Source organism: Equus quagga, chromosome 4 (genome assembly GCF_021613505.1).
Source record: "Equus quagga isolate Etosha38 chromosome 4, UCLA_HA_Equagga_1.0, whole genome shotgun sequence".
NCBI classification, from domain to species: Eukaryota; Metazoa; Chordata; class Mammalia; order Perissodactyla; family Equidae; genus Equus; species Equus quagga.
In genome coordinates this window covers 112,502,231-112,520,674 of record NC_060270.1, presented here as the reverse complement: position 1 = coordinate 112,520,674, position 18,444 = coordinate 112,502,231, and the positions used below count along the sequence as shown (strand labels likewise).

Sequence of the window (18,444 nt, the reverse complement as noted above, 5' to 3'; positions counted from 1 at the left end):
ATCAGAGGGGAAAAACATTGCCAAATTACTATATATGCCAAATGGACATATAACTGGTAGGAGTATGGAAAGGGTAGTCTGATATCATTTTAACAGTATAAAGTAAATGTTCTAGAGCAAGCTTACAAATAGCCACTTATAGTTTCTACTGGATTAGTCACAAAGTGCAGGCTTTTCTCTTAATGCTTAAAAATCTCCATATTCTGCAAAATCACACACTAAAATAATAGGGCATAAACAGGGACAGGGCAGAACATTCAAAACCTATGCAACTCTGTTATAGAATACTAATAAAAACAATAATAAACCTAAATAAAAATACTAACGCAGTTTAAAACAATATAAAATTCTTTAATAAAAAACCAATACTAAGTAAATATAGGACTCTCTAAAAAAGGGTGAAGGTAGTTAGATGAACAGGAGTGAAAGCAAAGATTGAGGCTGCTGGTTATCAGGGCAAAGGTGAACCGCACAAGGCTGTGGAGAAGCAAGAATAAACTCTTCCGAGACAAAGCACGGGTCAGCGGGGCCGACAGGGAGCCCGCGGATGGAGGGGTCTCCTGCTGCACTCCTGGGCACACTACTGTCCTGGGTGCACAGCTGCCCTCACTTAGTGGTGCGGAAGGACGTGCTGGGAAACATTCTGCATCGTTCAGTGTGAATTCGGTATTATATTAACACAATTCCCATACTCACCAATTGTTTTTGAGTTATTCCCACTAGAGAAACGTGTAGAAGAACAGACTATATGTTATCATCATTCCTTCTTCTTGGGGGTCAGGTTGGAGCTGGGCTTAAATTAAGGATGAAATTCCATTCTTAAGTCTTTCTTTTCAGATCTCTATTTAAAAGGTCAGTTTGTAATCCCTCAATTTCCACGAAAAGCTGGACAAATCTAAGTGTAAAATTTTAGTTCCTTTCTTGAGTGTCTCTCTCTTATTCTAATGCTGAATCTGAGGATCGTCTTTATCTTTTACCTTTTTATTTTGGAAATTTCCAAAGATTCACAGAAGTAGAGAGAACAATACAATGAACCTCCACATACTAATACCACTCAGCTTCAAAAACTGTCATGGCCAATCTTGTTTATACTATCATCTGTTTCCTTTCACTTTATTTTAAAGCAAATCCAAGACTCGCCTATCATTTTATCTATAAATATTTCTGTATGTACGTGAGGATCTTTTAAAATGATCTTTGCAGGGAAAGGAAATGGGCCATTCATGCTCGAATGTGATAACCACATGAAAGCCTAAATTTTGGAATTTCTCCAACTCTATTGTCATAGTTTAAAAAACGTCACTGAAAGTGGACAGGGAGAACATAGCAAGATTCTCCAGAAGTGCCGCTTTTGCCTGACCTTTGGTCAGAAAGGCAATATAGTGTAGTGGTTAGCAGCAGGGACACATATCACACTGCTTGGGTTCATTCTCCAGCCCCACCACTTACTAGCTGTGTGGCCTTGAGCTCATTATTTAACCTCCGTGTGCCTGGTTCTTCATCTGTAAAATGAGGATAATACCAGTACCTATTTCACAGAGAGGAATATAGAGACCTATTTCAAGTCTGAGGAATAAATGAGGTAATGTACATAAAGTGCTTGGAGCAGTGCCTGGCATATAAGCACTGTGTGCTAGCCATTTTTATAACATGAAAGTGCAACAGTTATTATTAAAGATTAAAAACAAGGAACAGAATTCTTTTTATTGAATCAAGAACGCCAGAGTGCTGTACAAAAGCCCATGGTGAGTTTCTCGGGATCAAGATAAGCAGATGTCAAGAGAAAGCCTCAACAGCCAGTCTGGGGCTCACGGGAGGAGCAGGCTGGCTTTGCTTTGGGATGAATTTTATTACCCCAAATTTTAAAAACTCAAAGCCAAACAAACAAGTGAAATTAAGAATTCTAACAACAAGAAGAACATATGTGCACAAACCTTGGCATCAGCTTCCCAACACTGGCGCAACAGTTCAGCAAAGCTTCTCGGGCAACTGCTTGGAATGGTTAATCTCTACAATAGAGAAAGAAGACACACCAAAACGAAATAAAACAAGGATTTACTCATGACCGTAAGTAAATACGAATTGAAAAGTCATAAAAGAGTTAACTTAAGAGCACAAACGAGACATTAAATTTAAAGCTTCCATTGATTAATACATGACAGGTGAGAATTTTGCTTAGATTCGTAATATCTGATCTCTAAAGACACATATACTTTTCCTCCCAAGAGGAATCACCGTGGTGGAGAAATCAGGTTCAGCACAGCAAATGGAACAAAATCTAGAAGCAATTCTAAAAGAAACTACAGTAGGAAAGGGGCAAGTTGGAACTTAAATACTAAATCTAAAACCACAAATCTACCACTGTGCTTTTATAGGCAACTCTGAAATATACAAACAGGCCTGGCAACTAGGAAAGGAGTTCAGCGTTGGCAGTAGGTGTACAAGTCTGAGAACATCTTCAGTACAGGCGATCAGAAAGATAATTTCAAAGAACTGTGCATTTTCTCATCGGCAAGTAAGACATTCTGAATGTATGACTCACTATGGCTTAGTTTTGGTCAAACTCATAAACTGTAAGGACTTGGTACAACAAAGACTATAACGTGAGGCTCAGTCCTGTTCTAACACTCTACAGTAGTGTTTCTCGCAGACCACGCAGTACCCCTCGAGGCTGCTTAGAAATCTACGGAGGCATTTGTGTTTGTTTCAAAGACTGGAGGGTTGCACCTGGAGCAGGTCAAGAATGTGAGACATCCTTCAGTGTATCAGAAAGCCCTGATTAAGAACTCTCTTGCATTCCACCAAACTTCAAATGCTCCATGTGCATTCATGTAAGTAAAACAAGGGAACAATGAGGCTTATAATATTCTGAGCCTAGAACTTAACTCTGGTTTATAAATAAACACAAAGTATTTTTTGAACAGTTTTAAAATGCACTGAACTTTCTAAGAATGCAACTACCAAATAAAATAAATCAAGGGCAGATTGGTTTTTACATTATTCATAACCTTACCAAGATTTTTGGAAAATGTCACCTACAACAGTGTTGCCTATGGTACTGGAATCATTATTACAACCCCATTCTACTCTGCATGTGTAGCTGGTGACTTCCTTTTATCCATCTAAAACTGTCCCGTTATCTCCTCTGTGGTCATGCTGAGCGTTTATACCTTGCGATACATATTTCATTTATTTCTTCTTTCTATTACAGTCGGAGCATTATGTTGACTTAAAACACAATGTGTGTAGGTAGGTTGTCCTCCCTCTAAATTTCACTTCAGGGAGGAAGAGAGAGCGTCAACACAGCTGTTATGAAAAGAGCGCTGGGTGAGACAGAGCTGACAACCACCACACTCAGAAGGACGAGGGAGATTTCTTCTACAGTATTGTTTGCCAAAGAAATTTTTCAAATAAAAAACTTAAAGCTGAACTTAGTTGGACTGTGGGGGAGGCTACGTGTAAAACCAGAAAAATAGTCTCCTTGGCAAGAAAACAGACAATCTATACTTGGAATTACAAATAACTTTAAAATCAAAGCAAACCAAAATAAATAAAACCTTAAAACAAAGTACACAAACAAAACAAAACAACCCTCTCCAAGTTGGAAGCTATGCTAAGCATTTTTTAACTTCTAGTCTCGTGATTTCATACAACAGAACAAGATGTAGTAAACCGTACCATTATTTTCCTGTAATGTAAGCTGGAAACCTTTTCATGATCAAAAGGAAAATTAGGTGTTTACTTTCTAAAAAAAATATAAGATCGTTGGGGGTGGCAACTAATAAAAACAGAAAATAATTGCAATTATGCAACTGAATGTACTCCATGCGTAATGAAAAATAATTTTTCATAAAGGGTAACATTTTCAATATAACTTTGTCTCAACATTTTTCCAAGAACTAACATGTGAACTAGATGAATATGGATGTTGATTTTTTTTAGATATCACGTCTGAGACATTATAAAAGGAGGCATAATTATTTTAAATTATCTGACATGGTCATATATCAGTTAAATCCAGACTCAGACACTTTTTGTAAGGGATTATTTTGGTGCATTAAAAAGTACTTTAAAAGAGAATCCAAAATATTTAAGTCCCGATTACACAACTATGGGCATTCCTAATGCATTAAAACATTCTGAAATAACAGATGTTAGCATCATGTTTGCAACACTACTTAAAACTTAAATATTTTAAAATAAAACAGTTTCAAATTTAAAATTAAAATATTTCACAACCACTGAATTAGTGATGACATTTTTTAAAGACCATATTCTTTTTTGCATCATTTTCTACATAAGATGCAAAAATTATTTTTAAGTCAAGTTTATTATCTTTTTCTAAATCATCATCAAGAAAAATGGATTAAGTTTTTTGAGGATTTCTATGTTAATCAAGAATAGTAGTTTTGCTACTTAGAACAAAACACATTTTATATGAGAATCTAAGTATTTATAAAGATAGAAATTATGCAGCCAGAATGGTCTGAAAGACCACTAATTGAGTTCTGAGGAAATTCCAAAGGCAGATATACTTATCTGTAAGATTTTAAAAATTTATTAGTAATACCCTCTTAGTTTCACGACTTCTATACGGTTCATTGTTTCCTTTGTCAAGTTTAACAAGGCTTTATGGATCTAGTTTTAATAGGATTTAATATTAGGAAAAGCATTCTTTGAAGGTCTTATTTCATTATTATAGCTTTAGAAGCAAAGACCCTCAGATTTAATTTTTTTAAAGTATTGATCTTCCTATAGATGCAAAAAGCAATCCTAAATGGTGAAACTGAACAAGGTCTAGAGTCTAGTTAAGAGTAATGTGTCAATGTCAACTTTCTGTTATTACACTATACCCGTATCTCACCAGTGGGGGAAGCTGGGTGAAGGGCGCACAGAATTCTTTGTAATTTTTGCAACTTCCTGTGAGTCTACAATTATTTCAGAATAAAATGTTAAAGAGAAAAGGTAAGCCTAATATTTGGATATAGGTACATTCTAGGGTGACAAGCTCACATTTAAAAGGTCTCCCTGAAAGTTTAAACACATCATTCTTTATTTAAATGAAGCCTATTAAAAAAAAATACAGCTTTCTCTTTCAACTCAATAACCCAAGTATTTCAAAGTAAAAATAAATAACATAAAATAATTAGAAATTGAAGGGATCTTGTAACTATATTTAAGTCAAAGTATCAATTTTATTATGAAATGAAATAAATCCTTGGGAATTTATTTTAATGTTTGGTCAAAAGAATTTGTTTTGGTAATAAGTACCTCCATTTATGAGGTGAAATGACACCTTCTTGAATGATGACAATGGACAATACGTTTAAACCTAATTTCCATATTATTGACAGATAAATATTGTGAAGAATGAGAATACACAAATATCCTTGTAATATCCAATTTTCCTTAAATTCATTAAAAAGTTGAGAAAATTTATTTTACCATATGGGTTTCTTTCAAATTACTATTATATTTAACAGATACAGTATGGGAGGCATTTGAGTAGTCTCTATGAGTTATTAGCTGATCATCAGATCACACCATGGATAAAACAGTGCACTTTAGGGGATCCCTGGGGAGAAATGGGGAGATAGCCTACTCACATATATGTTGAGGAGGTTCTGAAGGTTATTTATGGGGGATCCCCAAACCTCAAGTCAACTATCCAAAGGCAGTTTCTAAATTCATTTTTCTCTTCTGCTTTAAAAATCCTTGATGGATATGCCAATGTTCTGAAAGTGCTTTAGATTCACACCTATTCTTCCATCGTTTAGATGAAATATTATTTTAAATCATTAATTACTCTCTTATACATATTGGGAGGGTTCAGTTAGCTTTTAAAAAAACTTTCTTCTAGTTCATCTTGAAGAGAGGTGGAGGGAAAAAATTACATTGAGTGCTCTGCTCCAAAGTCAACAGAAGGTCAATAATTTTCTCCACTCTCATTTGTAAACTCAGAACCAAACATCTAATCATCTCACTGGCAAAAGAAACAGAACAGAAACAAGTGGGTTCTCATAGCACGAAAATATCAGTTATCCTGTGTGTGAGGTCTGATTTAATAGCACACCAGGAATAACTATCACATTTAATTAAAACAGAACAGCTCCTGTGAAACAATGAGTAAGACACATTCTTGAATGTAACTCCTTTTCATTTTTCTTAAATTGCCAGCTCTCTCCCATCAAGTTCAGCTATCATGAACATTTCATCTATTCTCAGTGGCTCAGGAGGAAATATTAATAAGGTAACTCTGGATTATATGATCTAAAATATGGAGACTTGGTTTCCCTTAGTCAATAGCAGCTTTTTGATTAATCTAGTTTGTTCTTGCACTCACATGGGGAGCAGATCAATGTAATTCTTTTAAAGCATTAAAAAGGGAATATCTCTATATATTCCCCTTTTTTACAAATTATTTATCCTCAGGTTGCACTCTTACCTTTTGTGGAGGGCACAGATAAGATTTGGAAATGAAGAAGTTTTGTGAAATAAAGTTGTTTTGCATTGCAAAGACAACTGCGTGCTTCCATTACTTGATCTAAGTTCTCATAATACCTTGATATTGGATGCTTCATCCTTATGCTGAGAATTTCCATGGCTGTGCGTTTCAGTCACAATTTTAAACCTTTCAAAATGTAGTTGCTCTCTTTGATATGAATGGACCATGTTCTCTGATGTAGGCTCATAGGTCCAACTAACTGAAAGCCTCAATTTGTGGGAAGAAGAAAAGCGAGGCTGGGGACACAGCACAAACGGTGTTTACGCCACTGAAGTTCTTTTGAAATGGAAAGGCTCTGCATGAAGAAGCGAACAGTTATGCCACTGCCTCGCCAATTCCAGTGAGGAGCTCATCTTCAATGTAGTGTTCAACGTAGGTGGCAAAACTGTAATTTTTCCCTTTTTTGAAACTATTTTTTCTTCTTTTATTTTTGAAATTCTCATCTAAGCGACAGTTTCTTGTACTATAGTGACTCCTGCTGGGAGAGGTAAGTTGAAGTAGCTGAAGGTCTCTTACAGATATATCAACTCCCGGCCAGTAAAAAAGATGTCCTAAACGCAGGAGATGGAGTTCAACTGTTCCCCTACCTTGGACGCAATGGCTTCTTTCATCACTAAGAACAAACCCCTAGGTTTTACAATTGAGACTGAGAAACTAGTACAGTACTTGTACAATTTTTGATCTACAGCATCACGACGTGAAGCTGCAACAATTAGATGTAAAGGGTCCATTCATGAGGAATAACATCACTTTGACCCTTTGTGTTAGCTCCTACTGCTAATCTTTCCATAAGCGTGAACTTACTTTCAATTTGAAGAAGATGAAAAAGTCTTTTGCAAAACCCCAATACTGTTTTCTGATCTATGTACCTGAATGGAGAATCGTAGTCTTACCTCGTTTTTTTCCACTACAAGCCAAGCTACTTGTAATCCTTCCAAACCTTTAAAGGGGACCTCCCTTGTTAGCATCTCCCAGAGAACCTGGAACAAAAAGAAAATGGAATTTTTATTCTTGTACTTTATTTTTTTGGTATATTACTGAAACTTTACCTAATATTTAACTGTATCCAATTATCAGACACAACCAACTCCATCTGTAGAAACATGGGCAAAACATATATATTCATGAGCAGGACTTCTCCCATATATCATATACACTTTTTGTTTTTTTTTAATAAAGAAAAAACCTGGTTTAGAAATTAGAACATCCAGAGCCAGACTTCACATTTTATGAAACCAAAAGGGCCTAAATGATTTAACTTTAGCTCATAAGCTATTAAAATTCTCACATATTCCCATAAATTCAATTTTATATTTTGTTAGTCAAACTCTTTCCACATTCGATCTCTGATAAATTTCTCTGCAAGATAGTAACAGGGAATTCAACAATATTTTTAAAGGTTTAATAATAGTCTCATCAAAAAAAAAAAATTGAGCCCCAAATCCAAACCACTTACACCAAAATGGTAGGTCCTTGCCAAACTGTAACATTTAGTGTTTGTGTTTTGGAGAAATCTGTCTCAAAATGAGTCAGTCTACAGGATTCATTTTCATCCACCTATAGCATCATTTATTATACTATATTCTAAAATGTAGTAAACACTTTATGTACATATGGGCTGAAGGTGTGTATGTGAGGATATGTGTGTGTTCACCTCTCTGCAAACCCTGAGGTCAGCATGATTAATAAATCTGCACCGAATGCCCAAAGAAAGCAAAGTGATGCTGGGAATGCTGAAAACAGTCAATGATTTTGTTTTTTCTTTAAATACTTAGTAATGAAGATTTGTGCACCCAGTTACTTTATTTATACAAATGGCATCAAAAATTTGAGTCTACCCATACTTTGTGAAGTGCAAAACCAATTCTAATATCATCAATAATAATCATAACAACCACTGTCATTTATTGAGTGCTTATTATGTTTCAGGTACTGTGTTACACTCTTTACGCATGCTATCATGATTAATATCAATCCCATCAGATAAAGAGTATCCTCATTTTATAGATGAGGAAACTAAGACTTAAGATAATTAATAAACTTGCCCAAGGATACTCAGTTATCGAGCGGCAGAGCCAGAAGACGAACTTGCTGTCTCACCCTGAAGGTCAAGCTCTTAACCCCATGTAACTCTAGAGAAGGACGAGGGCAGTAGAAAGAGAATGCGACATGGCATATTTTGGGTATGGAGCCATGGCAGAAGTGAGAAGCAAACTTGGCAATCTAAACTCAGATTTAGATTTCTCTTGCTCTAAAAACAAAAACACAAACAATTTCTAAATAAGAATGTAGATTGAGGACATATACTCTTCAGGCAGATCCTATAAACCTTTAATTCTGTAGCCACTATTTCCTCAGCCAGTGCTCAGTTTTATTCGAGCCATAACACGTTAAATGAATTCTGGCGAATACAAAGATAATTAGCAGGAAAATCAGGGAAATTGGCAGATGCTGCTCAAGCAGGAGCAAAAAAATTCACTGAAGCCTCTTTGGGCTTTTAATCAAGTGTGTAAGGTACTTCTTTAGAAGAGCTACTGAATAATTCTGTTGGAGTCACAGAAGTGATTAGGGAGGGAAGGGGCCTCCAGAAGGGGCCGACTCTAGTGAACACCGCACGTAAAGGGTGGGTGGGCCCCAGAACAGGTATGTGATCACCCGACTCCGCAGCCCAGGGAAGGGGAGGGGCGGCGTGCGGGCTGGGCACGGAATGAAGCCCCTCTATTTGCTGCAGTGACCACTCCTCTGGTGTTGGGGCCGGGGAGGGGCTGGGAAACGAAGAGCAAGCAGATGAATGATCCAGCGTTCCTAAGGAGCATGGGCACAGTGACTCAGCCTCAAACAAATCAGGTGCTCCAGCCCTCAGACCGTTCAGACAGCAGCCTCGCGCCCCTTCCTTTCAGGGTTTGGCCTGCAGGCACAATACAGTGCACACACGTGCACACGAAGACTGACTGGGTTTTGTGAGGTGAAATGTAAAACCAAGAGCTTGGGGAATAACACCAGAAAAAGATTTATGTCATTCTTTACTCCAAAATATTCCGTTGGAAAATGTCCCAAATCTAATAAGACCCGAGCTTTATTTCTCTAAGAGTTCCAACCCTGGAGAAATGAGACAGTTTCATTTTGCTCCCTCTCTGTGTCTCTGAAGAGCTGCTAGAGCCGAGGGCCCCGAGCTGTCTGATGGCTGTAAAACTGTCTGGGATGGCGTCATCAACGCTGGGCTCCGAGGCCCAAATGAGGTCTTCAGTTTAATTCCAGCATCAGCACATCTCATGATTTCCTATTATTAATTTGCCAGATTCAGGAATGTATCAAAAAGTAGGTGGTATGAGATTGGACAACAGCTTTTTCTACACTAAACACAATGACATTTGGCACAAAAAAATAACTTCGTTGAGGAAGTCATTTGGAGGTCTAAAAATATATTAAACTATGCCTGAAAATATCCGTTGTGGGGATGCAGGCCAAACATTATTGTGATCTCTCACCTTAAAAGTACTTTCCAACTCATTTTATATTGAGATGTCCTCACATTTAAACTGTGCTCACAAGGAAAATTTCTATTTTCAGTTTACAGAAGAGAAACTTGGACAAGCCTGTGTACTTCTCCTGCCTTTTCTTTTACAAACAATGGAAAGCCAGTACCTGAGCCAGGCTCGTTCTGGAACGGGGCTCGCAGACACATGAGGCAGTGATGCGCTCTCTTAAGCCACTCTATTTCCAAAGCTGGTTCTGGCTGAGGAGCTTCTAAGAAGGTAACCCTTTCTGCATTGTCATTAGGATAGCTTTGTTTTTAAAGAGTGGCTAGGCCTTGTGTTCTCAGAAGGCTTATTCTTGCAATGCTTTTTGCTTTCCCTAAGTGTTTTTTTTTTTTGTGGATAACATACTAATCACTCCTCTGGTTTGGCCCTTCAAGAGAAGTTATCATAAGAGGGTAGAAAAATCTCCTTTCTTATAAAATGGAGAGAGAAACAGTTGTCTGCCTAGCAAAGTTTACCAGCTTAGAAGCAAGGATCACAAGATCCACTTCTGGCATTTGCAGCACATTTATTTTAAGGTTTTATAAGGCTGGTTAGTCTTGCCATGTGTTAAGAAGCAACACAGGTTTATCAAGCTGGGGAGGGCTAGGGACTTTGATAATATTAGGGGCTAAATTCTCAGAGCAAGTCTGAAAAAAACAGAAAAATAAAAGGAAAAAATAAACTGGTTCTTTTTGAGGGGGTGGGTTTAAAAAAGAGTAACTCTTTTTCATGGTCTTATTCATTTGTATGTGACTGCTATGTGTGGGGGCTCAATTAACAGAATAGACTTTTAGTGAACTAGGGGATCCTTTTTCTTGAGGAAGATTAGCCGTGAGCTAACATCTGCCAATCCTCCTCTTTTCGCTGAAGAAGATTGGCCCTGAGCTAACACCTATGCCCATCTTCCTCTACTCTATATGTGGGACACCTGCCACAGCATGGCTTGACAAGCAGTGCATAGGTCCACACCCAGGATCCGAACCGGCAAACCCCAGGCTGCTGAAGCAGAGTGCATGAACCCAACTGCTCTGCCACTGGCCTGGCCCCGAACTGTGAGATGTGTTACGCAAAGAGATGCTCCTACTGACAAAAAAGTCCTGCCTATTCACCTGTTTTTGAAAGGACATCAGAAAGTCTACATAACCACCTTGCTTTCCCAGATAGGTGTCATTTTTAAAGTATGGACTACAAACTCCTAAAACTAACATGGCCCTACCTTAACAACTGTCTCCCCCTGCTCCTACTTTGAACATGTAATGCTTTCTTAATTTTTAAAAATTTATGATTGTTTAAACAAAAAGGCTCTGGAAAGCATGTCTGGTACTTTTTCTTTCACTAATGGTGATTTTCTAAAACAGAAAGGAAGGGGTCAGAATTAAATAAAATCCTGAATTCTCACTTATAACTAAATTAGCATATGGGCACTTTTCTGCATGGAATTCTGCTGAAACAGCCATGGGGTTAGGAGAACCAGCATCCGAGTCAACCTTTCTCTTTAAGATAATACAATAGCAGACTCGATTTTAAAATAAACTCTTATTTTAAACTAAACAGACTCACTGAAAAGTCATTTTTGTTCTCACCAGGTAAAAAAAGCCTCTAACACCAATGTAGAGTTGATATTCAAAAGCGTGTGACAGGGGCAAACAGGTTCTGAAGAGCAACATCTGGTGCATAAATATAGAGCGGCACTGGAAACGTTCAGCGACTGGCTGTGAAGTTTGCTGCAGTCAGTGAAATTACTTGATGGGATGATTTGTTAAGCGTTTGTTAAATCCCTCAAAGCAAAACAAAGGTAGGGCCAGTAAACAAGCAGAGAGAACACCTAATGCGCAAAAAGAAATGTTCGGGCCCATCTACTGAAAAGTAGCACATGGTCACTGGAAGGAAAAGCTTTTCAATAAAATAAACCGAACATCTGCAGCTTCAGAAAGGTTGATGGAAACTGTTTAACATGAGGGGTCGATGTGGAATGAGTAAAAGGGATTTTAAAAAGATACAGAAAAAGTCCTCAGCTCCACAAGCAGAGGTCACCTCCTAACATCTTTTGTAGTCTACAGGTGGGAAAGGATTCGTTCTTGGTTACTAGAACGCAGATTCTACTTCAGCTACAGAAACACAGATGGGTGCATGTCGCTCAAAAGTCCCTGGTCACTGTAAGGTTTTGGAAGAAGGCAGTGCGAAGTTTGTTTTCATAAATGATAATATTGAAACCAAAAGTTCACTCCACATATAACTCATAATTGTATCTTCCAGGTCAAAGATTTCTGAGATAGGGAAATTCCAAGACAGGGAGAAATTTTAAAGTAAAAGTGCTGGGGCTGGCCCCAAGGCCAAGTGGTTAAGTTTGTGCGCTCCGCTGCAGGAGGCCCAGTGTTTCGTTGGTTCGAATCCTGGGCGCAGACCCACAACGAAGAATATACAACTATATACCGGGGGGGGGGGGGGGGGTTTGGGGAGAAAAAGGAAAAAATAAAATCTTTAAAAAAAAAAAGTAAAAGCGCTGTATGAGAACTGGTAGAGTGCTAAAATGAGCCTCAAAAGTCTTCTAATTCACATAAATGGCCAAAATAATTTATAAACTATAACCATCCAAGTATGTTTATATATTTATGCACACATGCAAGCAAAAGGAGCAGGAACCGTGGTCCCTTGCCGGATCGCTGTGAGCTGTTCTCCATGTGCTCGTCTTCTCATCTCTCTTGTCCACAGAGGGGTCTGCAGACTACGGCTGAATGAATGCAGAATGCAGAGTGGTTTCAACGTTTTTAAAGGGTTGTAAAAAGAACATGCAATAGAGACTATAAGTGGCCCTCAAAGTCTAAAATATTTACCATCTGGTCCTTTACAGAAAAAGTTTGCTGGCTCCTGTCCCACAGGATAAAAAGAGACCCTGGTCCCAACAAGCAGGCAAAGTAAAATTTAAACTACCCTAACTTGGTGTCCAGAACAGTGCCTGACACAATAAATAGATTTTTGCTTAAAAATGAAGGAACATAACTTTATAAGAGAAAATAATCTCACAAAACGTCTGAAATTACAACAAATCCCCCCATTTTCAGGATCCCCAGCAGATGATTTGTGGGATGGTTAGAATGTAGTAACTTTTGACAGACAGGACCAACTTTAGAATCTAGTCCTTCAGGAACTTACGGATTTTTTTCCCTTTTTTCAATGAGAATTATTTGATCACTGTCTATAACAGTTTATAACCTTTACTCTTAGAAACACACAGAATTAAGGGAGATTAGATATTTAGCCTTATGCTACGGTTGTCTTCCAACCTTTAAAATTCGAGCCTCTCACCAAAAGTGTATATTTCATTCTTAAAATGATTTTTTTCAATAGTCAACAAAATTCATCGCTATTATATTAAATTGATTTGGTAGACATAAGATGTGTTATGATTCAGAAAAAGCTAGCCAATTGAAACAAGACCAAAACTTAAATAATGAAGCCAGCAGTAAATACCTAGAGACTGATGAACTCTAAAGAAAAAGGAATGGGTTTACAACATTGGTGTCCTCTTGTGCCAGCAGCTATCACCTTCAGTTGAAAACATGAGAAGTTTAGGAAGAAGAGGCATGTTGATTTGGATCCAAATTAGTCTGCTTCTTTTCCCATTATTATGAAAATGTCCTTTTAAGGAGTAATAATATAAATAGAGAGGCAGTATGATTGGGAGATAAGACATGAAGACAGCGAGTTCCAAATACTATTTTGGACTTTTAAAGGATATACAGCATTTTTAGGGATAAAAAAACTTATCCTCAAAAAAGAGCAACAGGAGCTGGCCCCGTGGCTGAGCAGTTAAGTTCATGCGCTCTGCTTTGGCGGCCCAGGGTTCCTTGGTTCGAATCCTGAACGCGGACATGGCACTGCTCATCAAGCCATGCTGAGGCGGCATCCCACATGCCACAACTAGAGGGACCCACAACTAAAAATATACAACTATGTACCGGGGGCTTTGGGGAGAAAAAGGAAAAATAAAATCTTAAAAAAGAAAGAGCAACAAATGAATTCCTTCCACCATTGAAGAACTGCCCTGCCCATCTTTCCCTCCCACCCCACTCCTCCTCCCACTCCCCCCACTCCTTTCTCTCTCCTAATTCAGATAGAACTTATTCCTCAGGAACGATCCGTCGCAAAACAACTGCTGCAGAAGCTTCTGCTCCTTACCTGATTCATCCCCGAGGTCTCTATTCCTTGAGTATCCCCTCCCCCCACATTATCCTAGTCTCGTAGCTATGTTGTTCTGTTGTTATTCCTATATGGTACTTTAGATTCACGTTCCAGAGCGCCACTACTACTTTATAAGACTGGCAGGAGACATGGGCAAGGCCATGTGCTAAAGGCTAAGTACATTTTCTTCTGTACTCTCCAGAAACTCACTAATCAATTTAATAGTTGACACTCAAAAATTTGAGGTTAAATAGGCACATGAAAAGATGCTCATCATCGCTGATCATCAGGGAAATGCAAATCAAAACTACACTAAGATATCACCTTACACCCGTTAGAATGACAAAAATATCTAAAACTAATAGCAACAAATGTTGGAGAGGTTGCGGAGAAAAAGGAACCCTCATACACTGCTGGTGGGAATGCAAACTGGTGCAGCCACTATGGAAAACAGTATGGAGATTCCTCAAAAAACTAAAAATAGAACTACCATACGATCCAGCCATCCCACTACTGGGCTTGAAGTCAGCAATCCCAAAAGTCCTGTGCACCCCAATGTTTATTGCAGCACTGTTTACAATAGCCAAGACATGGAAGCAACCTAAGTGCCCATCAAGAGACGAATGGATAAAGAAGACGTGGTACATATATACAATGGAATACTACTCAGCTGCAAAACAGAACAAAATCATTCCATTTGCAATAACATGGATGGACCTTGAGAGAATTATGTTAAGTGAAATAAGCCAGCAAGAGAAAGATAATCTGTGTATGACTCCACTCATATGAGGAATTTAAAACTATGGACCAAGAACAGTTTAGTGGATACCAGGGGAAAGGTGGGGTGGGGGGTGGGCACAAAGGGTGAAGTGGTGCACCTACAACATGACTGACAAACATTAATGTACAACTGAAATTTCACAAGATTGTAACCTATCAATAACTCAATAAAAAAAAAAAATTTGAGGTTAATTAACTCACGTGGCAGATTTATTGGCGGCTTTTGAACAACTCATTACCATGAAGTCCTGTTCCAGATGCTTCACGTTTCCACTGACTTGCAGAGATATTCTGCAGTCACAGGCCCACCAAGGCAAGCACTCTGCACAGGACTGCATCAGGCCCAACAGTATTTTAGGTTCCATCTAATTTGCTTCTTGGAAGTGGCATTGGTTTCTTCTCAACACAGGAGAAAGTAACTCAGGTGTGCAAAAGTGATTAAAGTAAACATTCTAGCAAGTAGAAAGAGTTGTCTCTCTTGCCACTGCTCTGGGCATTCCACCAAAAACAGCATCACTGTCTTAAAACTTATATTGTTGTATCCCGATTCTGTAAGTTGCTTGCTTTGTGTATTTCCTTTAGCAACAAAAAGTGAGAAATGAACTCACCACACCATAGGAATATGTGTCACAAGTTTCAGACACAGGGAGACTCTGGATAACTTCTGGAGCCATCCAAGGGAAAGTTCCAACCAAGGACATGTGCGTTGTATGGTTATGGAACCGAGAGGCGCCAAAATCACAGATCTGAGAAAAGAGGACCAGTTACCAACTTTCTACTAATTGACGAATAAAAGAATTATCAGTCATAAAAACCTACATCTGAAATTAACAAATATTTTTTTAAAAAATTTTAAAAATAGTCCTACCTTCAATACCCCATCAGCAGCTATAACAACTAAAAAGAAAAAAAGATAAATTATGACAATTATCTAGTTTGTCCGAGTTATAGTGAAAAAAATCATAAACTTCTATTTCAATCTTCCATATGGAATTACGAAAGGTAAAATCAAAGTATTTACTGCATTGAAGATTTTGCAAAAACGAGCTAACATTAAAACAAAAAACTAATTCCATGAGATGTTGATTAAAAAGGCTTTCAAGACATTTGTTTAAATCAAACGTAGTACTACTGTCCAATAAGAAAGGCATAGATTAGCATAGTCAAGAGAACCAAATTTTTACTTGGGTTCTGCCACTAGACTGCCAACATGATATACAGGAAGTCATTAGCATTAGTACTTCATGGTATATATGGTTTTTCTTCCCAATTGAAGAGTAATTTTTTTGAAGGCAGGGACAATATTCATCCATTCACTTACTTAAATATTTGCTGAGCACCTACTATGTGCAAGGCCATGTACTATGCTCTGGAAGAGGAAGGTGAGCAAGACTGGCACTGTTTCGACTCTCATGGAGCTTACAGCCTCATGGGAGAGACAATGGACAAACATCTGTAGTAAAGTGAAATAAATTCCACGATGAGAGACACAGAGATTGCCACAGAACCAAAGAGCAGGGATATCTAAGTCTAAGGAGGTCAGAGGAAGTTTCCTGGAGGAAACGGTGCTAATGCTAAGCCCTGAAGGACAAATTGGGATTAACCAGAAAGAAGAGAGGTGGGGGAGGAAAGCAGTTTTCTAGGCAGAGGTGAGCCTTGCAAAGGAGCAGAGGAAAAGGCATGTGATTTTGGAAGGCAGGGGCCAGGTCCAGAGGAGCCTTTGTGAGAAACAGAAAGCCAATGAACAATTTTAAGTGGAGGAATGAAATGGTCAAATGTGCAGAGGGGAGAGGATATCAGAGAAGAACAGAACTGGAGGCAAGGAGATCACTGTGCACACAAGCCACAGTCCGAGAGAGAGATGAGGATGCCTATACTGAGGCTGCGGCAAAGGACAGGAGAGGAGTGGACCAAGAAAGAGGTATTTAGGAGGCAGAATCAACTGGGCTTGAATAATTGGATATGGAGGGTGAGAAGGAGGAGGACTCAAGGACACGTCAAATACAGAGGCAATAACGTAATGGTTAGAACAGGAGTTCTGGTATTGCCACTCACTGAGAAAGTGAATGCCGGAGTAACTTTTTAGGAGGTGGAGAGAAGATGAAAGATCGAGGTGGACACAATACATTTTAGGGTCATACAAAATACCTATCTGGCCATGTCCAACAAGCGGACAGATACAGTTTTAAAGTTGAGATCTGTTGGAAAGCGTTTGAAGACGGGGCTTTCATGGGAGTGGGTGAGTACGAGCATAAGGGGAGAGGAGGCCAAGGACAGAATCCTGAAGGACTGTTTCTGGCATTTCTTTGGAAAGCCATACAGTGCCTTGAACATGGCAGATGATCAATATTTATTAGCTGTTATTAATGACCTTGATAAGTGGGAAGAATAATCTTTGCATGAAATAGCCTAAGGGTAAATGTGATTCTGTATATAATATGCTATAAATTTTCAAATAAAAATGTTGTTAATACTATATTCAGTTATTTAAAAAATACCTCTACTACTTTTTTCTCATAAGATTAACAAATGCTTGTTAAAAAGATCTAACATTATAAAAATATATAATATAGAAAATAAAAGATTCTTGTCATTCCCTCTCCCAGAAGAAAAACTGCTAAAAGTTATGTTTATATTGTTTCACGGATGTATGTGTTTTCCCATCAAGTAACTACACAATTTGTAATTTTGAAAAATGGGGGCAGTCTCCACTGTTATTTAGTTTTCATAATGACAGCAAGAATATACCCATAATTTAATCATTCTTCTCTCATGAGATATAGGAATATACTGACAAAGTAGATTAAAAGGAGAGAAGTCGAATAACTTGTTTAGACTGAAATTATGAGCAAGAACTGAAAGTTTACAAAGTTATAAAACTCTGTTACTTCTTATTAGATTCTAGATTATTTCCTAGCGACTTCCTGTTAGCCAACTATATATCAGTAGTGTTTAGCTCAGGAAGCTTATGCCTAGGAAGAGCCAAAGGAAAAGTGATGACCTAGAAAAGGAAAGAACAATCAGCCAGAGTTGACTGGCAGGGCCAAGCTGGTGGTCCACCCTGGACTACTGATGAGTGGCAGCTATCAACAACTTCCCTCTCTCCAGGTCCACAAACCTCACAGTCCTGGAGCACGACGAGGGGCAGCTGGCCTATTCCCTACTCCTCCTACTCCACCTACCGGGACTACTCATTCTAAGGATCGCACTATTAGTATATACTCGTTTTAACTGCAGTGATTTAAAGATTTTCTAGAAATAAATAGTCCTCCTCCTTTACTCAGAAGAATCACTTAGACAGCATGTAAATAATTAAGTTAAAGCATGAAAATGAATTGATAGTAAGATTTTTTTAAAAATAGGAAACTCCGATGTTTACTTTAGCTAGTGCTGGCTAGCTAAATAGTCCCACTGTCTTTCTTGTTAACTTTCAAGTGACATAATGGAAGAAGCATT

At 38.2% G+C, this 18,444-nt stretch overlaps 1 protein-coding gene across 2 annotated transcripts in view; it reads right to left on the bottom strand.

The window, feature by feature from the left end:
* The window catches only part of MAP3K20 (mitogen-activated protein kinase kinase kinase 20), a 167,095-nt gene that overhangs the window by 55,304 nt on the left and 93,347 nt on the right, over positions 1 to 18,444 (bottom strand). For both annotated transcript variants that reach the window (XM_046659428.1, XM_046659429.1), the window contains exons 6-9: positions 15,857 to 15,885; positions 15,597 to 15,734; positions 7,399 to 7,485; positions 1,935 to 2,009 (exon numbers count right to left, since the gene is read on the bottom strand). In XM_046659428.1, coding sequence (XP_046515384.1) covers positions 1,935 to 2,009; positions 7,399 to 7,485; positions 15,597 to 15,734; positions 15,857 to 15,885 — 329 coding nt within the window. The remainder of the gene's footprint in view (positions 1 to 1,934; positions 2,010 to 7,398; positions 7,486 to 15,596; positions 15,735 to 15,856; positions 15,886 to 18,444) is intronic.